The sequence below is a fragment of the Salmo trutta genome, chromosome 8 (genome assembly GCF_901001165.1).
Source record: "Salmo trutta chromosome 8, fSalTru1.1, whole genome shotgun sequence".
Lineage (NCBI taxonomy): Eukaryota > Metazoa > Chordata > Actinopteri > Salmoniformes > Salmonidae > Salmo > Salmo trutta.
Genome location: NC_042964.1, coordinates 43,214,113 through 43,239,162, shown reverse-complemented (window position 1 = coordinate 43,239,162; position 25,050 = coordinate 43,214,113). Strand labels below are relative to the sequence as shown.

The following is a 25,050-nucleotide window of genomic DNA, read 5'->3' as shown; positions in this document are numbered from 1 at the left end:
AAGCGAGACCCAGCCAACGAGAGCATACAGGTCACAGTGGTGGGTAGTATATGGGGCTTTGGTGACAAAACGGATGGCACTGTGATAGACTGCATCCAATTTGCTGAGTAGAGTGTTGGAGGCTATTTTGTAAATGACATCGCCGAAGTCAAGGATCGGTAGGATAGTCAGTTTTACGAGGGTATGTTTAGCAGCGTAAGTGAAGGAGGCTTTGTTGTGAAATAGGAAGCCGATTCAAGATTAAATTTGGATTGGAGATGCTTAATGTGAGTCTGGAAGGAGAGTTTACAGTCTAACCAGACACCAAGTTATTTGTAGTTGTCCACATATTCTAAGTCAGAACTGTCCAGAGTAGTGATGCTAGTCGGGCAGGCGGGCGGGTGCGGGCAGCGATCGGTTGAAGAGCATGCATTTAGTTTTACTAGCATTTAAGAGCAGTTGGAGGCCACAGAAGGAGTGTTGTATGGCATTGAAGCTCGTCTGGAGGTTTGTTACCTGTCCAAAGAAGGGCCAGAAGTATACAGAATGGTGTCGTCTGAGTAGAGGTGGATCAGAGAATCACCAGCAGCAAGAGCAACATCATTAATGTATACAGACAAAAGAGTCGGGAGAATTGAACCCTGTGGTACCCCCATAGAGACTGCCAGAGGTCCGGACAACAGGCCCTCCGATTTGATACACTGAACTCTGTCTGAGAAGTAGTTGGTGAACCAGGCGAGGCAGTCATTTGAGAAACCAAGGCTGTTGAGTCTGCCAATAAGAATGTGCTGATTGACAGAGTCGAAAGCCTTGGCCAGGTCGATGAAGACGGCTGCACAGTACTGTCTTTTATCGATGACGGTGATGATATCGTTTAGGAACTTGAGCGTGGCTGAGGTGCATCCATGACCAGCTCGGAAACCAGATTGCATAGCGGAGAAGGTACGGTGTGATTTTAAATGGTCGGCAATCTGTTTGTTAACTTGGCAGTCTGGAGTGAACCAAGGGCTATATCTGTTCTTAGTTCTATGGTTTTTGAATAGGGCATGCTTAGTTAAGATGGTGAGAAATGCACTTTTAAAGAATAAATAGGCATCCTCTACTGACGGGATGAGGTCAATATCCCTCCAGGATACCCGGGCCAGGTCGATTAGAAAGGCTTGCTCGCTGAAGTGTTTTAGGGAGCGTTTGACAGTGATGAGGAGTGGTCGTTTGACCGCGGACCCATTACGGACGCAGGCAATGAGGCAGTGATCGCTGAGATCCTGGTTGAAGACAGCAGAGGTGTGCTGGTCAGGATGAAATCTATGAGGGTGCCGTGTTTACGGATTTAGGGTTGTACCTGGTAGGTTCCTTGATAATTTGTGTGAAATTGAGGGCATTTAGCTTAGATTGTAGGGGTGTTAAGCATATCCCATTTTAGGTCACCTAACAGTACGAACTCTGAAGATAAATGGGGAGCAATCAATTCACATATGGTGTCCAGGGCACAGCTGGGGGCTGAGGCGGGTCTATAACAAGCGGCAACGTTGAGAGACTTATTTCTGGAAAGGTGGATTTTTAAAGTAGAAGCTCAAACTGGATAGCATGACAGAACTCTGCAGACTATCTCTGCAGTAGATTGTAACTCCGCCCCCTTTGGCAGTTCTATCTTGGCGGAAAATGTTGTAGTTGGGGAAGGAAATTTCAGCATTTTTCTGGCCTTCCCAAGCCAGGATTCAGACACGGCTAGGACATCCGGGTTGGCGCACTGTGCTAATGCAGTGAATAAAACAAACTTAGGGAGGAGGCTTCTGATGTTAACATCCATGAAACCAAGGCTTTTACGGTTACAGAAGTAAACAAATGACAGCGCATGGTGAATAGGTGCGGAACTGGGGGCTACAGGGCCTGGGTTAACCTCTACATCACCAGAGGAACAGAGGAGGAGGAGTAGGATAAGGGTATGGCTAAAGGCTATAAGAATTGGTCGTTTAGTGCGTTAGGAACAGAGAATAAAAGGAGCAGATTTCTGGGCGTGGTAGAATAGATAAGAAGAACTAGCCGAGACAGCAGCAGACAAGGCATATTGACATTAGAGAGAGGCATAAAGCAATCACAGGTGTTGATCGGGAGAGCTAAGACAACAACGGGTAAATGGCGATGAATGGGCAGAGCGGGTCAGTTCGGTACATACAGGACAGGAGTTTGAGGCTGGGGCCGACAGATAAACAAAATGAGGTACCTTGTTATTGAAACAGTCCAGGGGGCATCAGCTGTGTTGCCGAGTGATCATAGGGTCCAATGAGCAGCAATAGGTGAGTCAGGGAGCCGTTTGGGTAGACACTACTAAGCTAGGCGAGAGGGAGACACGGCATTCAGAAAGCTAGCGAGCCAGGGCTAGCAAATGGTTCTTCGCGACATTATAACGGAATAGCCTGTTGAGACTACATCGGGCGATTAAGTCGGCAGACCAGTCGGGATGGATCGGCGGGGCTCCGTGTCGACAGTAAAGGGTCCAGGCCAATTAGCAAAAGAGGTATTATAGCCCTAGAATTAGCTTGTATATGGGCCTAGCTCAAGGCTAACTGGTGCTTTCTTCGGGACATAGGCATGGAACATTGATTACCGCGTAGATGCCTGTGAAGTGGACAGAAAGACGTGTCCTCCAAGTTTGATAGAGGTGGAGGACACCGTATATTCCCAGATTAAAGTATAGAAATATGATACCCTGTGGCTGATCAAGCAAATACACAGCACCTGATCAATGTTCATTCACTGTCTGGGGGACTGTGACCACGCCACGGTCATATAGGTGTTCATTCGTAGTACTACTGTACTGTCCTATGTCTGTTAGCTCAGATAGGCCTATTTTAGATGAATGAAAAATAGATTGCTTGATATGTGTTATGGACTGAGGATCAATTTACATTTCCCTGAAAGCTAGAAAGATCATGTGCTTATCAAACTGAAGGACTACACCAGCGTTGACACAGAGTATTAGAACAGTACCAAAGCATCCCGTTTTAGCATTGTTCTTTTTGTTATCACTGATCTCTTGCTAACTCTATTCTTCTCTGTGTTCTGTGTTCCTGTTCGAAAACCCCATGGCCCTGAAGACCCTCCAGCTCCGCCAGTTTCTCCTCTACCTCAACAGCGAGGTAAGTAGCACAGATGTTGGATCTTAATTTGATCACCCTGTTGCAGGAGAACTTTCCTGCAATGCAGGAAATGTAAAACTTGGAGTGTATTTGAGGTTTATAAAGGCTTCTGAAGTTTGTAATTTCCACTTTGAAACTTGTCCATTAATTATAATCTACATAATAATTCACATTTCCTGTTGCTTCCACATTATTCTCCTGCTGTAGCAAACTGGCTCAAATTAAAATCTTACATCTTTATCACCCATCCATTAGAATACCTATAATTAACCATCCACCCAGGCACCCACAGCTTCCATCAACTAGCCATTTCATGGTCAAAGTATAATTTTTGTATTCATAGTAAGCTCCAATAGGTCAGTTGTCCAAAAGAGGTCAAACACCCTTTGGTAGTAACCATATACACCAAGTCTCCAGCCTTTCCCCAGTGGAGAGTATTCCCATTGCGTCTCCACCCAGGTACGAAGCTGGACAGCTGTTGAAAAGAAATAGTCCCCTGCTCCTCTTCCGCTCCTCCCCCTGGCCCTCCTCTGGCCACCCTACACTCTTAGAAAAAACAGTTCTAAAAGGGTTCTTCGGCTGTCCCCATAGGAGAACCTTTTGTGATTCTAGGTAGAACCTGTTTTGGTTCCAGGTAGCACCCTTTTTGGTTCCATGTAGAACCGTCTGTAGAAAGGGTTCTACATGGAACCAAAAAGGGTTCTCCTATGGGGACAGCCTTAGAACCCTTTAAGGTTCTAGATAGCACCTTTTTTGTTTACGAGTGTAATGACCATCCCGGATGTGTAATTAACACCTCCCATCATCCTTCACTCGTCACTACTGTCACCAACACCTTAGGGCCATGTAATGGATTCCCTGTGGACAGATCTGCACGCCGTATGGATAGCGCTGCACTGGGCTCATTAGACTTGAAGAGGGCTGTAACAATCAGTACACTGAAACGGAGTGCTCTGCAGCCTCTGAGATGACTGATCATTCATGTTAAGCTGACCAAACAGGGGTTGTTGTTGAATGAATAGACAAGCAACTTGCAAAGTCTGGTTCAAAACTCATTGGTTTGATGACATTGGCAACAATTGTTATTTCCACAGAATGTGGAATTTGAATCTGTAATAGTTGACTTACTTACTCAGCTTATTGATTTTATTTCATCATTCTGAGGATGTCAGAGGACGTGGCCAAGTCATCGGTGTTGTTGTCTGTAATAATCTGAGTTCACGTAATAGACGGATGATGTATGCCTCTCAGCAGATGATCGTTCTGCTTTCTATTCCTCTTGGCATTTGGTGACTGTCCGTCAGAAGCGGTGCTGATGACGTAACGAGGCCCTTATATCCTCCAGCAGAATGATGTGTCACAGATCGTATCCCAGACACCAGAAGTATGAGATTTACTGCTCAGAGGGAGAGCGAGAGTAAATCAGTGGTATGGAGAGATTGTTATTTACTGTAGATAGTTGTGCTTAATGAAGTTCTTCTTGTCCTACTCCTGTAACACGTTTTGTCTGAATGGGAGATGTAAAGGGTATAGTACAGCCCAGGCTGTTTGACAGCAACAGATATTATGAGCATGTGGACTGACAGAGAAATTAGTGAAGCCCAGAGATGTTAAATTGTTCTGAGATTTCAGCAGCATGTTGCAGAACCTTGTTTTTTTTGTTCTCCCAATCTTCAACCATCCTCCATCACACACTCCCCCATCCTCCATCACGCACTCCCCCATTCTCCATCACGCACTCCCCCATCCTCCATCACACACTCCCCCATCCTCCATCACACACTCCCCCATCCTCCATCACACACTCCCCCATTCTCCATCACGCACTCCCCCATCCTCCATCACACACTCCCCCATCCTCCATCACACACTCCCCCATTCTCCATCACGCACTCCCCCATCCTCCATCACACACTCCCCCATCCTCTATCACACACTCCCCCATCCTCCATCACACACTCCCCCATTCTCCATCACGCACTCCCCCATCCTCCATCACACACTCCCCCATTCTCCATCACGCACTCCCCCATCCTCCATCACACACTCCCCCATCCTCCATCACACACTTCCCCATCCTCCATCACACCCTCCCCCCCTCCCCCCTCCCACAATCCTCATCACACCCTCCCCCCATCCTCCATCACACACTCCCCCCATCCTCCATCACCCCCCCAAGGCTGTGCTCTTGCAGTGAGAGTGTCTTGTAGGTTATGTCTGTCAGTGAGAGTCTTGTAGGTTATGTCTGTCAGTGAGTGTCTTGTAGGTTATGTCTGTCAGTGAGTGTGTCTTGTAGGTTATGTCTGTCAGTGAGAGTGTCTTGTAGGTTATGTCTGTCAGTGAGAGTGTTGTAGATTATGTCTGTCAGTGAGAGTGTCTTGTAGGTTATGTCTGTCAGTGAGTGTCTTGTAGGTTATGTCTGTCAGTGAGAGTGTCTTGTAGGTTATGTCTGTCAGTGAGTGTGTCTTGTAGGTTATGTCTGTCAGTGAGAGTGTCTTGTAGGTTATGTCTCTCAGTGAGAGTGTCTTGTAGGTTATGTCTGTCAGTGAGAGTGTCTTGTAGGTTATGTCTGTCAGTGAGAGTGTCTTGTAGGTTATGTCTCTCAGTGAGAGTGTCTTGTAGGTTATGTCTGTCAGTGAGAGTGTCTTGTAGGTTATGTCTGTCAGTGAGAGTGTCTTGTAGGTTATGTCTCTCAGTGAGAGTGTCTTGTAGGTTATGTCTGTCAGTGAGAGTGTCTTGTAGGTTATGTCTGTCAGTGAGAGTGTCTTGTAGGTTATGTCTCTCAGTGAGAGTGTCTTGTAGGTTATGTCTGTCAGTGAGAGTGTCTTGAAGGTTATGTCTGTCAGTGAGAGTGTCTTGTAGGTTATGTCTGTCAGTGAGAGTGTCTTGTAGGTTATGTCTGTCAGTGAGAGTGTCTTGTAGGTTATGGCTGTGGCTGGGTAGAGTAGCGGTGGGTTCCTCTAACTCGCTCTGTGCCTCTGAATAGACTCCCACTGCTACTCCCACCTTCTTCTCCTTCTCCACTATAGCTTAGCAACATGTACCCAGCAGGCCTTTTCACAGGAGTCCAGGAAAAGTAGTCCCAAACAACAGCCACCACTCTGACGGCCAGAGACAGGACTCTGTGGAGAACTGTGTTTTAGATCTAGACTTGCTGTTGCTTTGTAGCACAGTGGTGCTGCTGTCTGATGCGTTCTATTGCATTATACAGTCCTGATACAGTATAATTTTGGACTTCACCAGGAAAGTGAGGAGTTTTGTAGCTAGAGCCTTAAGCTTTTCTCGGTCAAGTTAGCCTACGTGGTCATGAACAACTCCTGGACAAAATGATATCTATTAACAACTACATTTTTTTTTACAGATCATGCAGTCAGGCTAAGCTCAAACAGTTATAGCCTAAGGTATGACAGTAATCCTGTATGACAGTCTTAGTTATGCGCAGCAGTGTAACTGCTTTTTCAAGCGAACACCTTGGTAATGTTCAATTCTAGCTCTGCCAGGAGATTTCAGTGCGTTGTCCGCAATTATTATTCACAGCAGCGATGCCCCCTGGTGGAATTCCATTGAAAATCATTGGTGTCATTGTAAGTGACAACCGGGTAGGCTTGGGTGATATACCATATACCTGGGTATATACCGATGGTATGATTTTCAATACCTTTTTTAAAAAGAAATAAGGCCCCTTGTGTGCGCTTCCGGTAATTACAAATACCCCGGTATGGCACAGAAACGGTATGAAAATCTGCATACCACCCAAACTCGACCGGGGGTGCATTCATTAGTGACCACTGTAGCAAATTGTCTTATTGGAAAAATAACAGATAACAGATGAGACCCAGATAATGGATTCATATTAACCACAGAACCAATTGTATTATGTCTCAGTCAGATAAGAGTTATGAGTGGATAGTAACCATTTTGTCTTTCGTCTCTTCTCAGTGCCCTTGATGATGACAGCACCAGCCTCAGGCAGCAGAAGCTGGAAAAGCAGGTAATGACTAACCTTATTAAACACATGAAACTAGTTACGCCACATACAGCACCTGTTCAGCATCATGGCAACCCTATAGACACTACGGCTCCCATATAGACACTACTGCTCCAATAGACTTGTTCAGGGTATATGTCATGAGTATTCTATTTATGATGCAGAAATGACCAGACTACTCCATATCTTATATATCTAGAGGCATTTTGCGTTTGATGTTTTGGTTGTTTTTGGTGTCTTTTCATGTTATTTGTCAGAATTGTTTTTGAGGTCTCAGTCTATGCTTATTGCTGTGAGCCTGTCAAGCTTGAACATTTGACTGGCAGTGAGTGTATAAATGACCTGGTTTTCTGCCTCCGGTGTCACTCAGGCTATGAATTTCCGACCATCAGCACAGTAAGGCTGATTGTCATGAAACCGAGGGAAAACAGGGTGTCTTTGAACTCTTTTATTTTCGAAGGAAGTACAATTTGTCCAATTAGTAGAAAGAAAAGTATTTGTCCGGAAGTGAATTGTTTTAGCACTCATTGTAGAGATAAAGCACCAATCTGCTCCTTTCTCAGCGAACAGCTCTTCCTGGTCTGCGTGTCTGATGATTGTTCCTTACAATCCCTCCTGCCTGCAGTATCCTTATCACCACCCACGCTGCTTTAAAGTGAAACAGCAACAGTCACACAATGGAGTAAAAGATTGATGAGATGATTGGTAGGCACATAGACTGACTCGATAGATGCGTCCCAAATGGCACCCTGTTCCCAACATAGTGCACTACTTCTGACCAGAGCCTAACAAAGTAGTGCACTATGTAGGGAATAACCGTAGGAAGGTTTCAGTCGACCGAGTCTGTGTAGTGCGCTGTATGCCTGCAGATGTAGGATCTGAATTTGATCACATTTGTTGCTGGGAATTTGCAGTGCATTTGAGTTTTAAAAAGGCTTCTAAAGTTTAAGGCCTTTGTCCTTATGAGGACATGAGAAATGTCCCCACAAGGGTGTATTTTCCTTGTTTTACTATCCTTGTGGGGATTTTAGGTCCCCACAAGGATAGAAAAACCAACCCACACACACAGACCCCCCCCCAAAAAATAGCTCTTACTCTATTGCTGTCTGACACTCGCAGCACCTCTATCCCCCTCCCTCCCTTTCTCCATCTCACTCATTCTCTCTCTCTTCCTCACTCTGCCCCGGGGTGCTTACAACCGCTGATTCGGTTAGTGACAGTGGCCACCCAGACACACGCACATACACTCTAGTTCTCTCTCACACACACTCTCTCACACACACGCTGAGGAGGAGACACGGACTCAGAGTGAGAGGGGAGCTGGTGTTGCGTGGTTATCCTTGTGTTAGTTGTCTGATCTGAAAGCCTGATCCAGGATCCAGGGGTAGTGGAGGGCAGGGAGACAGAGGCATGCCCGGCAAGAGTGCTGCTCGGTGGGGGAGAGTTTAGATGTGACGGGGTCTCACAGAGCATGGAACCCTGAGCTCCACAGAGAAACTTCTGCACTTCACTGTTACTCTCTGTCTCACTCCGGACACTAATGGACAGGGTGGGTTAGCACCTCTTATTCTCTGTTCTGTTTATGTCATTCAGGGTTGACTATTTTGATCTGAGAGTAACATGGGAAGTTGTGTGTGCACAGGTACATGCTTGCGCGTGTGTATTTTGGTGTGTATATTTCTGTGGGTGTGTGTGTGTGTGTTTGTGTTTGCATATGTACGTGCTTGCGTATGTGTACTGTGCATGTGTGTGAGCATTTGATTTCAGCTCATCCTGGTGATATCGTTATAGCCTGTCTCTGGTGGGACACACTTCCGTGGATGTGGGATATCTCCTAGTCTGCTATTTTCATTAACCTCCTGTGTCTTGTTTTAGGTCTGTACATTGTCTTTCTGCCGCAGCCTCAGGACGGTGAATGAAACAGTATATTGAGTCATATCCTTTTCTCATATCCTATCTTAAGTCTTTTGTTTAAATGGACAATAATACAATGGATTGTTTTAATTGTAGGGCAGTTTTGTTTCTAGTAGCCTACGTTCTTTTCTCCAGTTTTTCAAAAAATATTCTGATATTTAATCATTTAGAGGTATGATCTGTGGAATGGTGGTGTACTGGGAACTAATAGCCAATTCAACAGATTATTTAAACTCTTTATGTTACTGTTTGAAAATGCAAATAGTTGAACAATGAGTAGCCTAAATATTCCTCATTTTCCAGCCATACTCTATGTTCTGGTTATACACTCTTAGAAAAGGGTTCCAAAAGGGTTCTACGACTGTCCCCATAGGAGAACCCTTTTTTTGGTTTTTGGGTTCCATGTAGAATCCTCTGTAGAAAGGGTTCTACAAGGAACCCAGAAGGGTTCCTTCTATACCTGGAACCAAAGGAGTTCTACCTGGAACCAAAAAGGGTTATTTAAAGGTTCTCCTATGGGGACAGCCATATAACTGTTCAACGTTCTAGATAGAAAAAAAGGTGCTAAGAGTGTAGTCCAAGCAAACTAGGAACTAGGTTTGAGTTCTGTTCAGTTTGGATAGGGTTAATTCAGTGAAGTGAAGTGTCATTGCCACTGATGAGTTCTGTCAGCGAGTGAGACAGTTCAGTGTCTGCTCTACTGCCCTCAGTTCTTGTGAGGTAACCGTTCTGTAAAAACTTTATTATTAGTGAAATCCAGGAGTGGCCATTGCTAAGATTCCAGCAGCAATAGCATCTTAGTTACAGATCAATATAAGACCAGTGAGAGAAAAACAGCTTACACGAATATGGCTAGCATTTCCCAGACAGTTTACACAGGACGACTACTGCTGACCAGTTTACACAGGACGACTACTGCTGACCAGTTAACACAGGACAACTACTGCTGACCAGTTTACACAGGACAACTACTGCTGACCAGTTTACACAGGAATACTACTGCTGACCAGTTTACACAGGAAGACTACTGCTTGCCAGTTTACACAGGAAGTCTACTGCTGACCAGTTTACACAGGATGACTACTGCTGGCCAGTTTACACAGGAAGACTACTGCTGACCAGTTTACACAGGACGACTACTGCTGACCAGTTTACACAGGACGACTACTGCTGGCCAGTTTACACAGGAAGACTACTGCTAGCCAGTTTACACAGGACGACTACTGCTGACCAGTTTACACAGGATGACTACTGCTGGCCAGTTTACACAGGAAGACTACTGCTGACCAGTTTACACAGGAAGACTACTGCTGACCAGTTTACACAGGAAGACTACTGCTGGCCAGTTTACACAGGACGACTACTGCTGACCAGTTTACACAGGACGACTACTGCTGACCAGTTTACACAGGAAGACTACTGCTGACCAGTTTACACAGGAAGACTACTGCTGACCAGTTTACACAGGACGACTACTGCTGACCAGTTTACACAGGACGACTACTGCTGACCAGTTTACACAGGACGACTACTGCTGACCAGTTTACACAGGACGACTACTGCTGACCAGTTTACACAGGAAGACTACTGCTGACCAGTTTACACAGGACGACTACTGCTGACCAGTTTACACAGGACGACTACTGCTGACCAGTTTACACAGGACGACTACTACTGACCGTTTACACAGGACGACTACTGCTGACCAGTTTACACAGGACGACTACTGCTGACCAGTTTACACAGGACGACTACTGCTGACCAGTTTACACAGGAAGACTACTACTGACCAGTTTACACAGGATGACTACTGCTGACCAGTTTACACAGGACGACTACTGCTGACCAGTTTACACAGGACGACTACTGCTGACCAGTTTACACAGGACGACTACTGTTGACCAGTTTACACAGGAAGACTACTGCTGGCCAGTTTACACAGGAAGACTACTGCTGACCAGTTTACACAGGAAGACTACTGCTGGCCAGTTTACACAGGAAGACTACTGCTGGCCAGTTTACACAGGACGACTACTGCTGGCCAGTTTACACAGGACGACTACTGCTGACCAGTTTACACAGGACGACTACTGCTGACCAGTTTACACAGGACAACTACTGCTGACCAGTTTACACAGGACGACTACGGCTGCCCAGAGCAAAGAGGGAAGACAGAAAAAAAACTAGACAAAAGGGCTTCAAAGTTTAATCAGATCCTGGGTCAGATGTGTGGCTGTTGATAACATTTTTAAGTAGGATCTCATCGTGAAGCATTGTGTGGCTTGTGTTTCTTGTTTACATGGAATCTGTATCCTGTGTCCAAATTAACAGTCTGTTTCATTATGATAATCTATTCAGATGTTTTATTCATTTGTCCGCTATTTTTAGTCTTAGAAGAAAATGAAGAGGCGAGCCCTGTTCCCCTCTTAAAGGGATACTTTGGGATTGTATCTACTTTCCCAGAGTCAGATGAACTCGTAGATACAATTTGTATGTCTCTGTGTGCAGTTTGAAGGAAGTTTCTAACTAGCGTTATCGCAATTGATAACTAGTGTTAACGCAATGACTGGAAGTCTCTTGTACTTGCTAGCATGCTAGTCGATGCCATAGACATCCAGTCATTGGGCTAACGCTAGTTAGCATTGGCTCGCAAAACTACCTCTAACTTCCTTCATACTGGATGCAGAGACATACAAATGCTATTTATGAGTTCATCTGACTCCGGGGAAGTAAATAAAGGGCTTCATTGCCAAAAGCCCGAAATGTCCCTTTTAAAACAAAGCCTGTTTGAAATGTAAACCATCAGACTCCAAGCTGAAACCATTAAACTCCCAGAGGCCTTTCATCTGGTCTTATTTGCATTTTAATCAAAGACAAAGTCTTGGTATTTAATGAATATTATTTTTCAGGTGTCAAATAGAAGCAGGCCATGGTAGTGTGTGTGTGTGTGCGTGCGTGTGTGTGTGTGTAGGTACGAGCGTGCGTGTCTGTGCTTTTGTGTGTGTGCGCCTGTGTTGCATTGACCCTGAATGTGTGTGTTGCGTTAGCCCAGAGTAATAAAACCTTTCTGTAGTGGTGGATAATCAGCACAATGAGGCTTCAGAGAGACAAGGACCTCACGTCTCTTTCCAGCCCAGTTCGTCACTAAACACCACTTGTTGTTTTGATGCTCCCCACTAATTGAGGCAGTTACGTAACCCATCGCCTGCTTTGACCAGAGACCAGGACTGCAGGGCCAACTGATGAATGTCACCATAATTCATGGAAATTGACCATTTCTCTAGTGAGAAGCTTTTTTATATTCATAGAGACATTGTGCTGTGTATTGTCTAGCCAGAGATCTAAAGGGGGCCAACCCTCGTCACTGTTGTCCCTAGTTTCCCAGAGCGTTTGTGATGGCTGTGACAATGTCAGCTCTAATGATCCCACTGCCTTGTCACTGTCCCCTGTCCCCAGTCTCTCTGTCCCCGTACTGAAAAGAGCCTCAGCCAGCACAGCACAGAGTTATAGGGTTCCACAGGAAGCAGCATTTCCAACTCTAGGTTTACTAAAGTCGTTTGAATAGTTTCCACTGTATTTTAAGCACTCTGTTACTTTGTCTCATAGCATCTTTTACAACAGTCTAGGCTTACTTGTCCAGGACGCATGTAACAGGTTTTTCTAAATTGATTTCAATGGATTTGTTGCTGAAGGTTCCTTCACTGAGTAGCTAACTCTCTTATGTCCCATTTCCTCTAGTGGTATTGCTAGGATACAAAGGTCCATTATTCTGTGACCTTTACTATGAGATAAATATAGCCTAGCCAACCTTACCTCACCTGTTCTGTTTCTATGCGAGTTGCATATTCTGCCTGCCAATTTAGTGTCAAAGATACTGAAGGAAGAAAACAGGACATTTTACTGTGGCTGAATGATTTGCAAGGTCAGGTCATGACACTTGTGTGTGTTGTTTCCAAAGCCATCTGGGGTTCCATTTTGAGATTCACATTGAATGGCCATCATGTTCTGTCCTCTCCCCCAACAACAGTGGGAGTGGTGAAATGACAACAACAAAGAATGTGGAGTCTATCAAGGACACTCTGACACGGTTACCATAGGAACATGCATCTTGTTTGACACCCCTGAAACGAAGCTGGCAAGCCACGTGTTTTTTTGCTCATTAGTTTTGTCGTATTGCTTAAGATAACTCTGTTTTTCAAAACATGTAACGCCCTGGCCATAGAGAGGGTTTTTTTGTTCTTTATTTTGGTTAGGCCAGGGTGTTACATTGGGTGGGCGTTCTATGTTCTTTTTCTATGTTTTTGTATTTCTTTGTTTTGGGCCGTGTGGCTCCCAATCAGGCACATCTGAAGTTCGTTGTGGTTGATTGGGAGTCACACATAAGTGCATGTTTTTCCGTTGGGGTTTTGTGGGTAATTGTTTCTGTTCAGTGTTTCACGTGACAGGACTGTTGGCTGTCAGTTTCTTATTTTGTATTTGTATAGTGTTCCATTTTATAATTAAATATAATGAACACTAACTCCGCTGCGTTTTGGTCCACTCTCTCTTCAGACAGCCCTTTCAAAACACCAACACTGGTGGTTTTCCGATCAAAGTGTCCCAAGTGTCTGATGAGGACAGAGTCCTTACTGATTGTCTGGTTCTCAGCATTTTGAGTGATCTGGAAAAGGTCTAAGGCTGTCTGTATAAGGTTGAATATAGATTAGTGTCTGGCTTGATGATGAGGAAGTCATGGGGGGTTTAAAGTAATTCTTCCCCAGAGTCAGATGAACCAGATGAACCAGTTGTATCTCTCCGCATCCAGTAGGAAGGAAGTTAGCGGTAGTTTCGCCAGCCAATGCTAACTAGTGTTCAAGCAATGACTGGAAGTACACAGTCTACAGGTATGCATTACATAGCAGCCAGACCTCTATGATTAAAGAGTGTTTTAATGAGGGAAAGGGATGGTGTCCTCATGGACTGTGGGGAAGCGAGGCCAGGTATACCTGGACAGATACAGGTATGGTCCATAGAGAGAGGATCACTAGAGCCTTATCACCCAGTCCAGCTGTCAGTCTGGGGCAGGGACGGACAGACAATATTTGCATGGTATACTCTCACTGTCGTAATCCTCCCCATCCACAGAGGCTGCTGTTGGAGCAGAAGCAGCGGCGGAAGCGGCAGGAGCCTCTGATGGTGCAGCCCAACCCAGAGGCCCGGCCCAGGCGCTCCAGACCCCGGCGTAGTGAGGAGCAGGCCCCGCTGGTGGAGTCACGCCTCAGCATCACCAGCGATGTCATCATGGATGGTGAGCCTTGGTTCTTGGGGTTAGCTACTGTACTAGCTAGTTTTTCCGGGGTCAGATCACATGATCGGGATAAAGTAATGGGTCTGAGGAAGCAGGAACAGTGCTGAGTCCACAGTCAGAGATAGACAGTTGTTGGCTATGAAGAACAATACTTTAATGATCCATTTACTTTCCAGTCCAGATTGAGGGCAGTACGTCAGGTGACGACAGTGAGAGGGAGTGGTGGGAGAAGGTGGGGCCAGGCCCCATGTTGCCCAGGAAAGCAGGGAGAGGGCCAGTCATGGAGCTCACTCTGGAGGAGCAGAGTGGCCTTCCAGATCGAGGTAGAGGAGACCAGTCAGGAAATACAAGACTAGAGAAAAGTGCTTATATAGAATAGGATTATAAACATAGGTGCATCCCACTTCTGATACCAATCACATGTACATTGGCATGCAACGTATGTTAGTCTCACATACTGGGATACAATGTTATAAAATGTTCCTCCAAACAATCAGGAAACTAATATATTGAGGTGTGTGTGTGTGGTGCGTGCGTGCGTGTGTCTAATTATGCCTCCCTCAGTCTTGGGACGTGTGGAGAAGCGACTGTTCAAGGTAGTGGAGGAGACACCCAGGAAGCTGTTCTCTCTGATGCCCAGAGGGGCCTTCAGTTGGGGGGGAGAGAGTCACATTCAGAGAGGCAGAGCAGCGTTCAGACTCTCAGGCAAGAAAAGGGCCACCTGCTCAATGCAGCATATCACTCCATAGCACAAGGCTAAGCTCTGACATGAACATAGAGTAGAGGTACTACAGAGAAACGCAGCTGCAAGCAGACGGCTAAGTAATAAGGAGTAGGTACAAATCAAATCACCTCAGGGAAGCACAGATGGAAGCATAGGAATACAGAACAGCTCTTGGAGAAGTAAACGGCTGGATGCTCAAACACACAGACAAGCAGGACAAAGTTATTAACGTAATTCAAGACATAAAAAAAATGTCTATGAATGCGCCCCACCCTGCAGGTATCGACGGCCCTGCTGCCTTCATGGGCTCTGAGGCCCCAGACCTGGGTACCAAGATCCAGATTCTGTCGGTGAGCAAGTCCCAGCCCCTGTCCCTGTCCCAGCCGCTGCACCAGTCTCCCCTCGCCGAGGAGCCTGACCGGGACGGGGACACGGAGACTCTGCTGGAGCCCAAGACGGACATCCACGAGCTGCTGCAGAAACGAGGTGAGCCCGGGGGGGGGGGGGGGGCTTGAGAAGGGGGTCAGATAGGGAGTCAGGACAGCCAGTTTGGACAGAAGGTAGGAGTGTTAAAGTAGAGGGTTATAAAGAGTTCTGTCAGTAGGTAAGTCTGGGGGGTTTATTGAACACCTTACCTGACCAGGAAATACTCTGGGGCCTAGTTATGGTCAGACCATGTGACCAGGAAATAGTCCTAGCCCTATAGCCTACACAGCACAGACAATGTCTCATACGCAGTAGTGCTATAGACAGAAGACCTAGGAGAGTGTGTACACATGCGAGTCAGTCAGTTATATCCTCATCATCATCTACCCTGATAAATCCTCTGGGTCGAATACCAAGCAGCTTCAGAGATCACATCCCATCTGCTGCTCTGGCGGGCCTCACGGCTACACCGACAGGGCACTCAATATAAGTGTCTCTTTCACACCTCTGGGCTGGTAGAGGCACTTTGTAGTCTAGTGAGAGGACAGGCTGAACTGACAGAGAGAGAGAGAATGCAGGATGGGATGAGAAGATAAAGAAAGCAAAGGAGGACAGATGAGAAATGGGAGCATATCTGGTCAACATCGTTGTTCAGGGACAGTCTCAAGAACTTTGAAGGTTGTGGTTTATTGTTGCTGCTGTCCTTTCAGTTGGTCTCATTAAAAGCCATTGCACAGTGCTAAAACCCTGCTCTGGGATACTACCTCCTCCCAGGGCTGTGGTGCTGCAGTGTGCAGTTAGAGAGCCGGCGGAGGGCGAGGTTGATGGTGACAGTGAGAAATTGATCATTTTGTAAGGGGCAAGAGTAGCATCCACCTACCACAGTACTTATTTATGCCACCTCACCTCCCCTCCTTCTGGCAGGTCCACGAAGAGTGTTGAAGTCTCTTTCATTTCCTGAGACTAATTCAATATCATTCTGTACTGTTACTGTGCTAAATGACAAACTAAATCAAGATAGCCAGGTCTATATCTGGGAGAGAGATGTATTACCTAGTTAAACCTGAGACCCAGATTAAGGGCAGCATATTACTGCATTAGCCTCAGTTTTTAAGGATCTTCTTCTGGACAGCAACAAGAGGGCAGGTGACACTCCCCTTTCAATAATGCAAACCTTCATCATGAATGAATGTCTGGTCTGCTTAGTGCTACTGAGATCCAGCCTGTCCTCAGGTGCCTTAGATAGTGCCTGGCTGCCCAATCATTTTTATTTCCCAGTGTAAATGAATTGAAATGGAAACGGCAAAGGATTAGTAATAGCCTACTGCCTCCATTTGGATTTGACTTGGGGACGCTATTCAGTCAAAACTGGTCAGCGAGTTCCCAAGGTAAAGTTCTCCATGTGCTGCTAGACCGAGAAAGTGGTTGAAATGATCACGTTGCAAGTTTTGGTTTTACAACCTGAGCGTCGAGCCCTTTCTTTTTAGAAAAGTTGTATTATCAGAACGTATTGACATTTCCATTTGGCTGATTTAGTAAAAAAAGTGAATCTACAAAACTTTGTTGTTTTAATTGATGCCTTTGAGTCACTATTAGAATGTAGCTGACATTTGCGGTCTGTATTTAATGTTTGGCAGTACCCTGACATTTAGACACATCTCTGGGGCTAGATGGAGTGAACACCACTGTGCACATATTGTTTCTAGCCACGTTGGCCAATACATATGTGTCTGTCTGCAGAGGCGTGGGACATCTCTCTCAGCCCCTCCCCCTCTCTGATTGACCCCGCCAACGACAGGGTGGTCCAGTTGGTTGGTGCAGTGGAGGAGGGCCCAGAGGAGGGGCCGGAGGAGGGGCTGGAGGAGGGGCCAGAGCGCCCACTGTCTGCCAGGGAGAAACTACTCCAGTCAGGTAGTAGAGAGCAGCCTGCCGTTCCCATGGTGACAGGGCTGAAGTGAAGGTTGTTGGGTTTCTGTCTCTCTCCCTCCCTCCTTTCCTCTCTCTCTGCAGCACTAACTCTATGGAGCAGAGGTGAAACTGAGGGAGCATACAACAACAGTGAATTCTATAGTTACCGATAATAACCTAGTCATTGGATGTAAGGTGCTAGATATCATACTCTGGCTTCAAGACACACCGAAGAAAACCGGTTTATATTTCTTGTATCATCAACAATGGAACACATTGAGAGAGGACATTTTTCCCCTGCTCACTTTGAATTCTGCTATCGCACCTAAAAAATGCTTTCTCATTAAAATATTCCACAGCACCAGCCAGCGTCACGGCTGGTAAATCCAATTAGCAGCATTACTGACACCTGTCCAGAGCAGCTCCCACAGAGGCCTGTCTGACCACACCGTGCTGGGTCTGTCTGGCTGGCATCTCTCAATAGGATTTCTGCTTTCCCTCGTTCCTAACTAACCCCTTTACATTGGACTATCAGGGACGGTTTCGCGGACACAGATTACTCCTGGACTGAAAAGCATGCTTAACGTGCATTTAGTACAAGGCTTAATTTGGGTCCAGGAAACCAGCTCTCAGTGATGGATAAAACACAATGAAGATGGAGAATCTATTGTCTTGTATTCTTTCCAATGTGGAAATGTATAGGGCTCTGAAGTGGACTAACAGTGGTGTCTGGGGATAATAAAGGCTGCTGGGATGCAAGAGGTTCATAACAGGTCTCTTCTATCGTGACCTGGTTACTGGGTAGTCTCGTCTGTTCTACACAGAAAAGTTCTTCCTCAATGGGTCTCAAGAGTTACTCAGCACTATTTCACATCCGCTTTCCTTTCTATCCTCTGCCAGCTGTTTTAAGGTTAGGTTGTCTCCTCAAATGTTGGGGGGACTACTAAATGTTTTAGAGAGCCGTTTTAGCTGCATATTGTAATATGTGGCCTTTTCCGATACAGGAAATATTGCATCAGTTCATATTTTCAACTGGGGTAGTATGATGACTTAGTTGGAACAAATCAAAGGCTATGTGATCAAAAGCAAAATCTGTATACATTTGAAGAAATACATTGCCCATATCCATTACATGCAGGCTAATCACAATGGGTCCCAGGATAAAGAAATCTCTCCTTCTTGAGTCATGGCAATAAGAACCTATGGGATTACTGAGGAGATATGGAGGAGTTTTCAGCTTGGCTAGGCATCTGAGATGATCTCTCTTGTCTGCATAGAACCCTGGGTCCTCCTGATCCCAACCAATGGAGTGTAAGCTGTAGGCCACATCTCCCATAGTGCATTCTTTTTCCCATGACCAGGTCTGTCAGGCAGTATGAACTACGAAGAGGCCAGTGAGGATGAATTACACGGTGATGAAGAACGGCCACGCTCGCTGTCCCCCAACCCAGAGTCAACCCGGCCTGCGTCTGCCTCCAGCACAAAGTCCAACACAGTGAGTCCTACCATATAGTTGTCTCTGTCCTGTCATATCATTAGGAGCACATACATAGCTATGTGGCTATGGCTTGTGAGATTTGTAATGTATTCATTACACATGGCAAATCAACTTGTCACTTGAAGATGTATAGAAAAGCATGAAGACACTGAAACAACAAGATGGCAGATGAATGTTGTCCCCTCTACTCCTGGACTGTATCTCCTTTATAACAGTGATTGGCCAGTATGTTTTGTGACGTAGCATTGTGTGTTTTTTCCCCCTCACAGGAGTGCGTAACACCGGGGTCGCCCACGACGGAGAGCACTCTGATCGAAGTGGACAACCTGGAGGAGTTTGTGGTGCGTCCCGCCCTCCGCGGCGTCACCGTTAAGTGCCGCATATCCCGGGACAAGAAGGGAATGGACCGCGGCCTGTACCCCACCTACTTTATGCACATGGAGAGAGAGGACGGCAGGAAGGTACATTTGACCTCACATCCTGTCATGGTGGATTAACATGGAGACAAGACCTAGATAGATTTACAGTCAAGATAGATTTCTTTTTAATCGTATTCACGGGCCTGTTTCATTTTCTTTTCCTCAATAGCTACATTTGAAATGGTATGAGAATATAAAGTAAAAGTAACACCTGTTTTGATTGCAGTGATTAAAATGATGGTTTGTGAGTTTCCCTCTCACCCTGAGTTTACTCTCTTTGTTTCACCCAGCTGTTTCTTCTGGCTGGGAGGAAGAGGAAAAAGAGCAAGACGTCCAACTACCTGATCTCAGTGGACGCCACGGACCTGTCACGCGAGGGAGAGAGCTTCATGGGGAAACTGAGGTAGGACCATATCTCACTCGTCTTACTCACAACTCTGCTAAATATAATTCTAAATCCTTGCTTATGAACAATTTCCATATTGCTTTGAGCCCTCGGCTGCATCTGATAACCCTATTGGGTGGGATTGTGAGTGCTGGAGGGTCATTGTAGACTCTAATGTGATTGGTCTGGTCATCCTGCAGGTCTAACCTGATGGGGACCAAGTTCACGGTGTATGACCAAGGCACCAACCCCTGTAAGAACCCTGGAGCTCTGCTGGAGGAGAGCAACACACGACAGGAACTCGCAGCCATCTGCTATGTGAGTACACACACACACACACACACACACACACACACACACACACACACACACAAATATAATTGAACCTGTAAGGTTGTGTGACATTCTGATCTCCTGTGTTCTCTCTGCAGGAGACCAATGTTCTGGGGTTCAAAGGTCCCCGCAAGATGACCGTCATCATCCCAGGCATGAACATGAACTTTGAGAGGGTCCCCGTCCGTCCAAACAGTGTATGTATCAGCCCCATGGGCTGTACAACTCCAATCACTTCTCCTAACATTTGTACTCACTGTACTTGTTATGCACAGTAAGGGAGAGGGGTGTGTCAGAGGACATGATTGAGGGGCTAGGCACCTTTTTTCAAAATTTCCGCCTGAATGACGTGCCCAAAGTAAACTGCCTGTTGCTCAGGCCCTGAAGCCAGGATATGCATATAATTGGTACCATTGGAAATAAAACACTTTGAAGTTTGTAGAAATGTTAAAATAATGTAGGAGAATATAACACAATAGATAGGGTAGGAGAAAATCCAAAGAGAAACCAACCGTAATTTTTTTGTTTGTTGTAGAGACCATCCTCATAGAATGGCAAGTACAAGGTCATACTGAAAATTGTCTTCCTGGATGCAATTCCTATGGCTTGTCAGCAGTCTGTGTTCAAGGTTTCAGGCTTGTAATTTCAAAAACGAATAAGAAATATCAGTTTTCGTACAGGGGCACAGTCTTGGAAATTCGTGTTTGCGCGCGCCATGAAGACAGGACGCACCTGCTAAAATCAGTTTCCTATTGAACATACTTCTTTCTGTAAGAAATGTTATAGTTTGATTACATTTTAGGGTATCTGAGGAGTAAATAGAAACATATTTTGATTTGTTGAAACAAAGTTTAGGGGTAGATTTTCGGATTCCTTTCTCTGCATGTTGAACGAGTGGATTACTCAAATCGATGGCGCCAACTAAACAGACTTTTTTGGGATATAAAGAAGGATTTTATCTAACAAAACGACAATACATGTTATAGCTGGGACCCTTTGGATGACAAATCAGAGGAACCTTTTTCAAAAAGTAAGTGAATATTTAATCGCTATTTGTGAATTTATGAAACCTGTGCCGGTGGAAAAATATTTTGATGTGGGGCGCCATCAAAATATGGCGTTGGAAGTTGGACTAGCGGGACGCCTAGCCCTAAAAGGTTTAAGACTCTGGCATTCTTACATCTTGAAATAGAAAATAATTTAGCACAATCTGAATAATGGAGTGAGTATTGAAGTCAACATCATGTAATGGAAACTGAGGCTAACCCACTAAAGGCTGTGAGATGTGGTCACTGGGGAGTGACGTCAGATCAGATGGTTTGGATGTCTGGGTCGTATTCATTAGGGCACGCAACGGAAAACTAAATTGAGCGTTCTTATTGGATAATTCAAGGTTGTCACTCCCTGTTTCTGTCCTATTTCTTCTGTTTAGTTCCTAATGAAAACAACCCTGTTTGTGTTTTTCCAGGAGCAGGACAGCCTTCTAAGTAAGTGGCAGAACCATTCACTGGAGAACCTGATCGAGCTGCACAACAAGGCCCCCGTGTGGAACGACGACACCCAGTCCTACGTGCTCAATTTCCATGGCCGCGTCACACAGGCCTCCGTCAAGAACTTTCAGATCGTCCACGACAACGATCGTGAGTCGATCCGTCAGTGCTTCTCTTGACTCTTTCCTCTCTTTCTTTCTCTCTCGTTCTTTTTCACTTTCTCTATTTTCCACTCTCTCACTCCCTCTACTTGGGTAGAATGGAATAATGATTTCACATTATTGAGTCATCTCTTCTCTCTTCCCTCAGCGGACTACATCGTAATGCAGTTTGGCAGAGTGGCCGAGGACGTATTCACCTTAGACTACAACTACCCCATGTGTGCCCTGCAAGCCTTCGCCATTGGCCTGTCCAGTTTCGACAGCAAACTGGCCTGCGAGTGACCAACCCCATCACGATTCCTAACTCACCATTCCCTCCATGGCCTTTTCAACCCACTCCCTCCCCCTCCAGGACAACGCCAACTCCACAACACCGCCCCTCCACCTCCCCCTCACAGGATTCAGCGCCTTCCTTGTACAGTCAGCAGTCAGCTCACCAGCAGTCTGCCACTATGAAAATAATCATGAACTATGACCTCTCACCCTTATGTGGTACATCCAATCATGGCACACAAATCACGCTGACTTGGAGAGCGGATGAAGAGTGTGTGAAAGAGGACAAAAGCAAGTAGATTTGGGTGGAGGATATAGGATTTTCCTTATCGGCAGAAAAATGAAATTACCGTCCGCAAAGGGAAACTTGTCACAAATCATCAAGGCGCCTTTGTTTTTATTTGTATTTATCTGTAGTTCTGTTTCATTGAGTTTGTATTACTTTTTGTTGCTTTAGCTGTTGTATATTGGTGATTTTATGTGTATTGAAATTGATTGAAAGGGAAAAAGGACACCAAGCATCATAGACCAAACTGTCGTGGGCACTCCCTGTTAGGGACAGGACTTCTAACACAGACTAGACCAGGTCACAGGAGATGTTGTCTTTGATTTATATCAGATTTCATTGTTTTATAGGCCTCAAAACATGTCTGATGAACTTATGAGTTTGTTCGTTTTTAGCAGATGTTTTTAAAGTTGCCTTTAATGTTGATTCCAAGTGTCATTTTATTCCATTTTACATTCTGTTGCCTTCCACAATCACTGTTGTGCGATTCTTTTGACCAACTCTGGAAACTTTATGGTCTATATCCTAAAATTCACCTCACTGTCTTCAAATGATCACGTGGCTTTGGTTTCCAGCCATTTTGCAGCATCAAGATGTTCAATAATTCTAACGTTAAACTATTTCAACCCTTTTTTATTTTCTTCCTCTTGAAGATGAATTTCTCGTAATCACATTTATTTGCCTGCATATCAGAAAGTCTTGAAGTCATGCATGTCCATCCAATGTGTCCTCATCTGTTTTCTTGTTTTAAAAACACACTTTTACTAACGTATCTCAGTAGCATTCTGAGGAGTTTGGAACAGAACATTTCTTAATGCAATTTATTTGTACATGTCATTTTGTGATGTCTTAGCCCCATGTCAAGTTAAAACCTCAATGGAAAGTCAATATAGTTGCCCAGCAAGCACGATTTAAAGGATTTTATTATAGTTTTATATAAGATATGTCTTAATGTTTGGACATACTGTTCATTTTAAAATATCATGAAATGTCAGCATAAATGTTATTTCAATGTGTGGAATACAAAAGTTAGCCTGGAATCCAAACAATAGAGGAATATTCCGTTTGGATTCCAAGTGACAACGGTCGCCCTGTACTCAGTCTACATTATATGCCAAACTTATCTACCCGTTTAAAATGACACCAGATTGAATAATAACACTACATTTTATATGTACTGTAACTGGAAGTGTTACTCTGTTCAGTAGACTACACTTGTACTGTACCATGAAGTCATTGAGAACCCACTGGGCAAGAACTGGTCGAATCCACGATGTTTCTACGTCATTTTAACCCCAACATTTGAGGCGATGACTTTGAATCAACGTAGAACACTGATTGGATTTGCAAAAAGGAATTGCGTCTCTTTTTTAACCCAACTTTTAAATCCAATGACTGGGTCAAATGTTTGGTTGATTTCACGTTGAATTCACAACTCAACCAAATGTAAATCAAAACTAGATGTTGAACTGACGTCTGTGCCCAGTGGGAAATTACTTTTGGGGCGACATTTAAGGTGCAAAATAGTTCAAATCTGTACAAAAATATATAAAAAGGTGACCATAAAAAGTTATTTAAGTAGAGTTTTTAGTACACTGAAAAATGCATAAATAGTGGCCTTTTTTTACAACGCTCGTTGCTGAAGAAAAGTTTAAAATTACATCACAATGCCAAATTATAACTTTTACGGTATTTTTTTGCACAGGTTTGAACTATTTTGCACCATGAAAAGTCACCCTTGATTAAAGTTTCAGCTGGATGGATGTGCTATAGAGATGATTCTGTCCAGTACTGTGATTCTTGTTCTTGGAGGATTAGGAACATTCCTGGGTAACCTGCAGGATGCATTTGATGCCTGTCCAAACAAGACAAACACTGATTATGTGTGACAGTGTCGGGAAACAAAGTTAATTCACAAGATGTACTGTTAGAAAGAGGGAAAGGTTTTGTTTGTACAAAATATATAAAAGAGAAATATACAGTTTTACTACAAGATACTTATGGGGAATTGCATTCCATTCATAACTTAACTTTCTGACAATTTTTTGGGAATTGAATTTCAGAAATATCACTGTAAATAGAATAAATGAAGATATTGTAAAGTGAACAAGACTCCCCTTGTAAGTTTAAGTAATGAATGTATTCAGTAAAAAACATTTATTTGCCCCCTTTCTAATTCTCTACTTTTGCATATTTTTGATACTAAATGTTCTTCAACCAAAACCTAATATTAGATAAAGGGAACCTGAGTGAACAAATAACACAATTACATACTTATCTAATTTATTTAATAAACAAAGTTATGCAACACCCAATGCCCCTGTGGGAAACAGTAAGTGCCCCCTTAAGCTCAATTACTGGTTGTGCCAGTTAGCTGCAATGACTCCAACCAAACGCTTCCTGTAGTTGTTGATCAGTCTCTCACGTCACTGTGGAGGAATTGTGGCCTACTCTTGCATGCAGAACTACCTTAACTCTGACAATTGAGATTAGGTCAGGACTTTGACTAGGCCATTCCAAAACTTCAAATTTGTTGCCTTTTAGAAATTTATTTGAGCTTTTTATCTAATATTGGGCTTTAGTTGAAGATCTGATAACATTCAGTATCAAAAATAGAAAGGCGGCAAAAACTTTTTCACAGCACCGTACTGGAAAAAATGTCATTCATAGGCTAGGTTGTAGCAACCTCATGATGGGTACAGGGAAAATGTTAGTATCATGTAGTAGCCTAAACCTATCGATGTTACATTAAACTGGGTGAATGGAATATGAATGACAGTCATCCAATATTCTGTAATAGAAATAAGGCCATGCTCATTAAAAAACAATTGTCCTCCCT

At 44.5% G+C, this 25,050-nt stretch overlaps 1 protein-coding gene across 5 annotated transcripts in view; it reads left to right on the top strand.

The window, feature by feature from the left end:
- The window catches only part of LOC115199017 (tubby-related protein 3), a 33,716-nt gene extending 9,334 nt beyond the window's left edge, over positions 1–24,382 (top strand). For 2 of the 5 annotated variants that reach the window (XM_029761508.1, XM_029761507.1), the window contains exons 2-13: positions 3,078–3,119; positions 7,059–7,110; positions 14,146–14,308; positions 15,312–15,518; positions 17,199–17,369; positions 18,728–18,861; positions 19,134–19,325; positions 19,574–19,686; positions 19,869–19,986; positions 20,100–20,198; positions 21,470–21,641; positions 21,801–24,382. In XM_029761508.1, coding sequence (XP_029617368.1) covers positions 3,078–3,119; positions 7,059–7,110; positions 14,146–14,308; positions 15,312–15,518; positions 17,199–17,369; positions 18,728–18,861; positions 19,134–19,325; positions 19,574–19,686; positions 19,869–19,986; positions 20,100–20,198; positions 21,470–21,641; positions 21,801–21,934 — 1,597 coding nt within the window. In that variant the 3' untranslated portion in view covers positions 21,935–24,382. Of the gene's footprint in view, positions 1–3,077; positions 3,120–7,058; positions 7,111–8,316; positions 8,657–14,145; positions 14,309–14,839; positions 15,014–15,311; positions 15,519–17,198; positions 17,370–18,727; positions 18,862–19,133; positions 19,326–19,573; positions 19,687–19,868; positions 19,987–20,099; positions 20,199–21,469; positions 21,642–21,800 lie in introns of those variants that run through there. The other 3 variants (XM_029761509.1, XM_029761510.1, XM_029761511.1) reach the window with 3 other exon arrangements.
- The last annotated feature ends 668 nt before the right edge of the window (positions 24,383–25,050 follow it).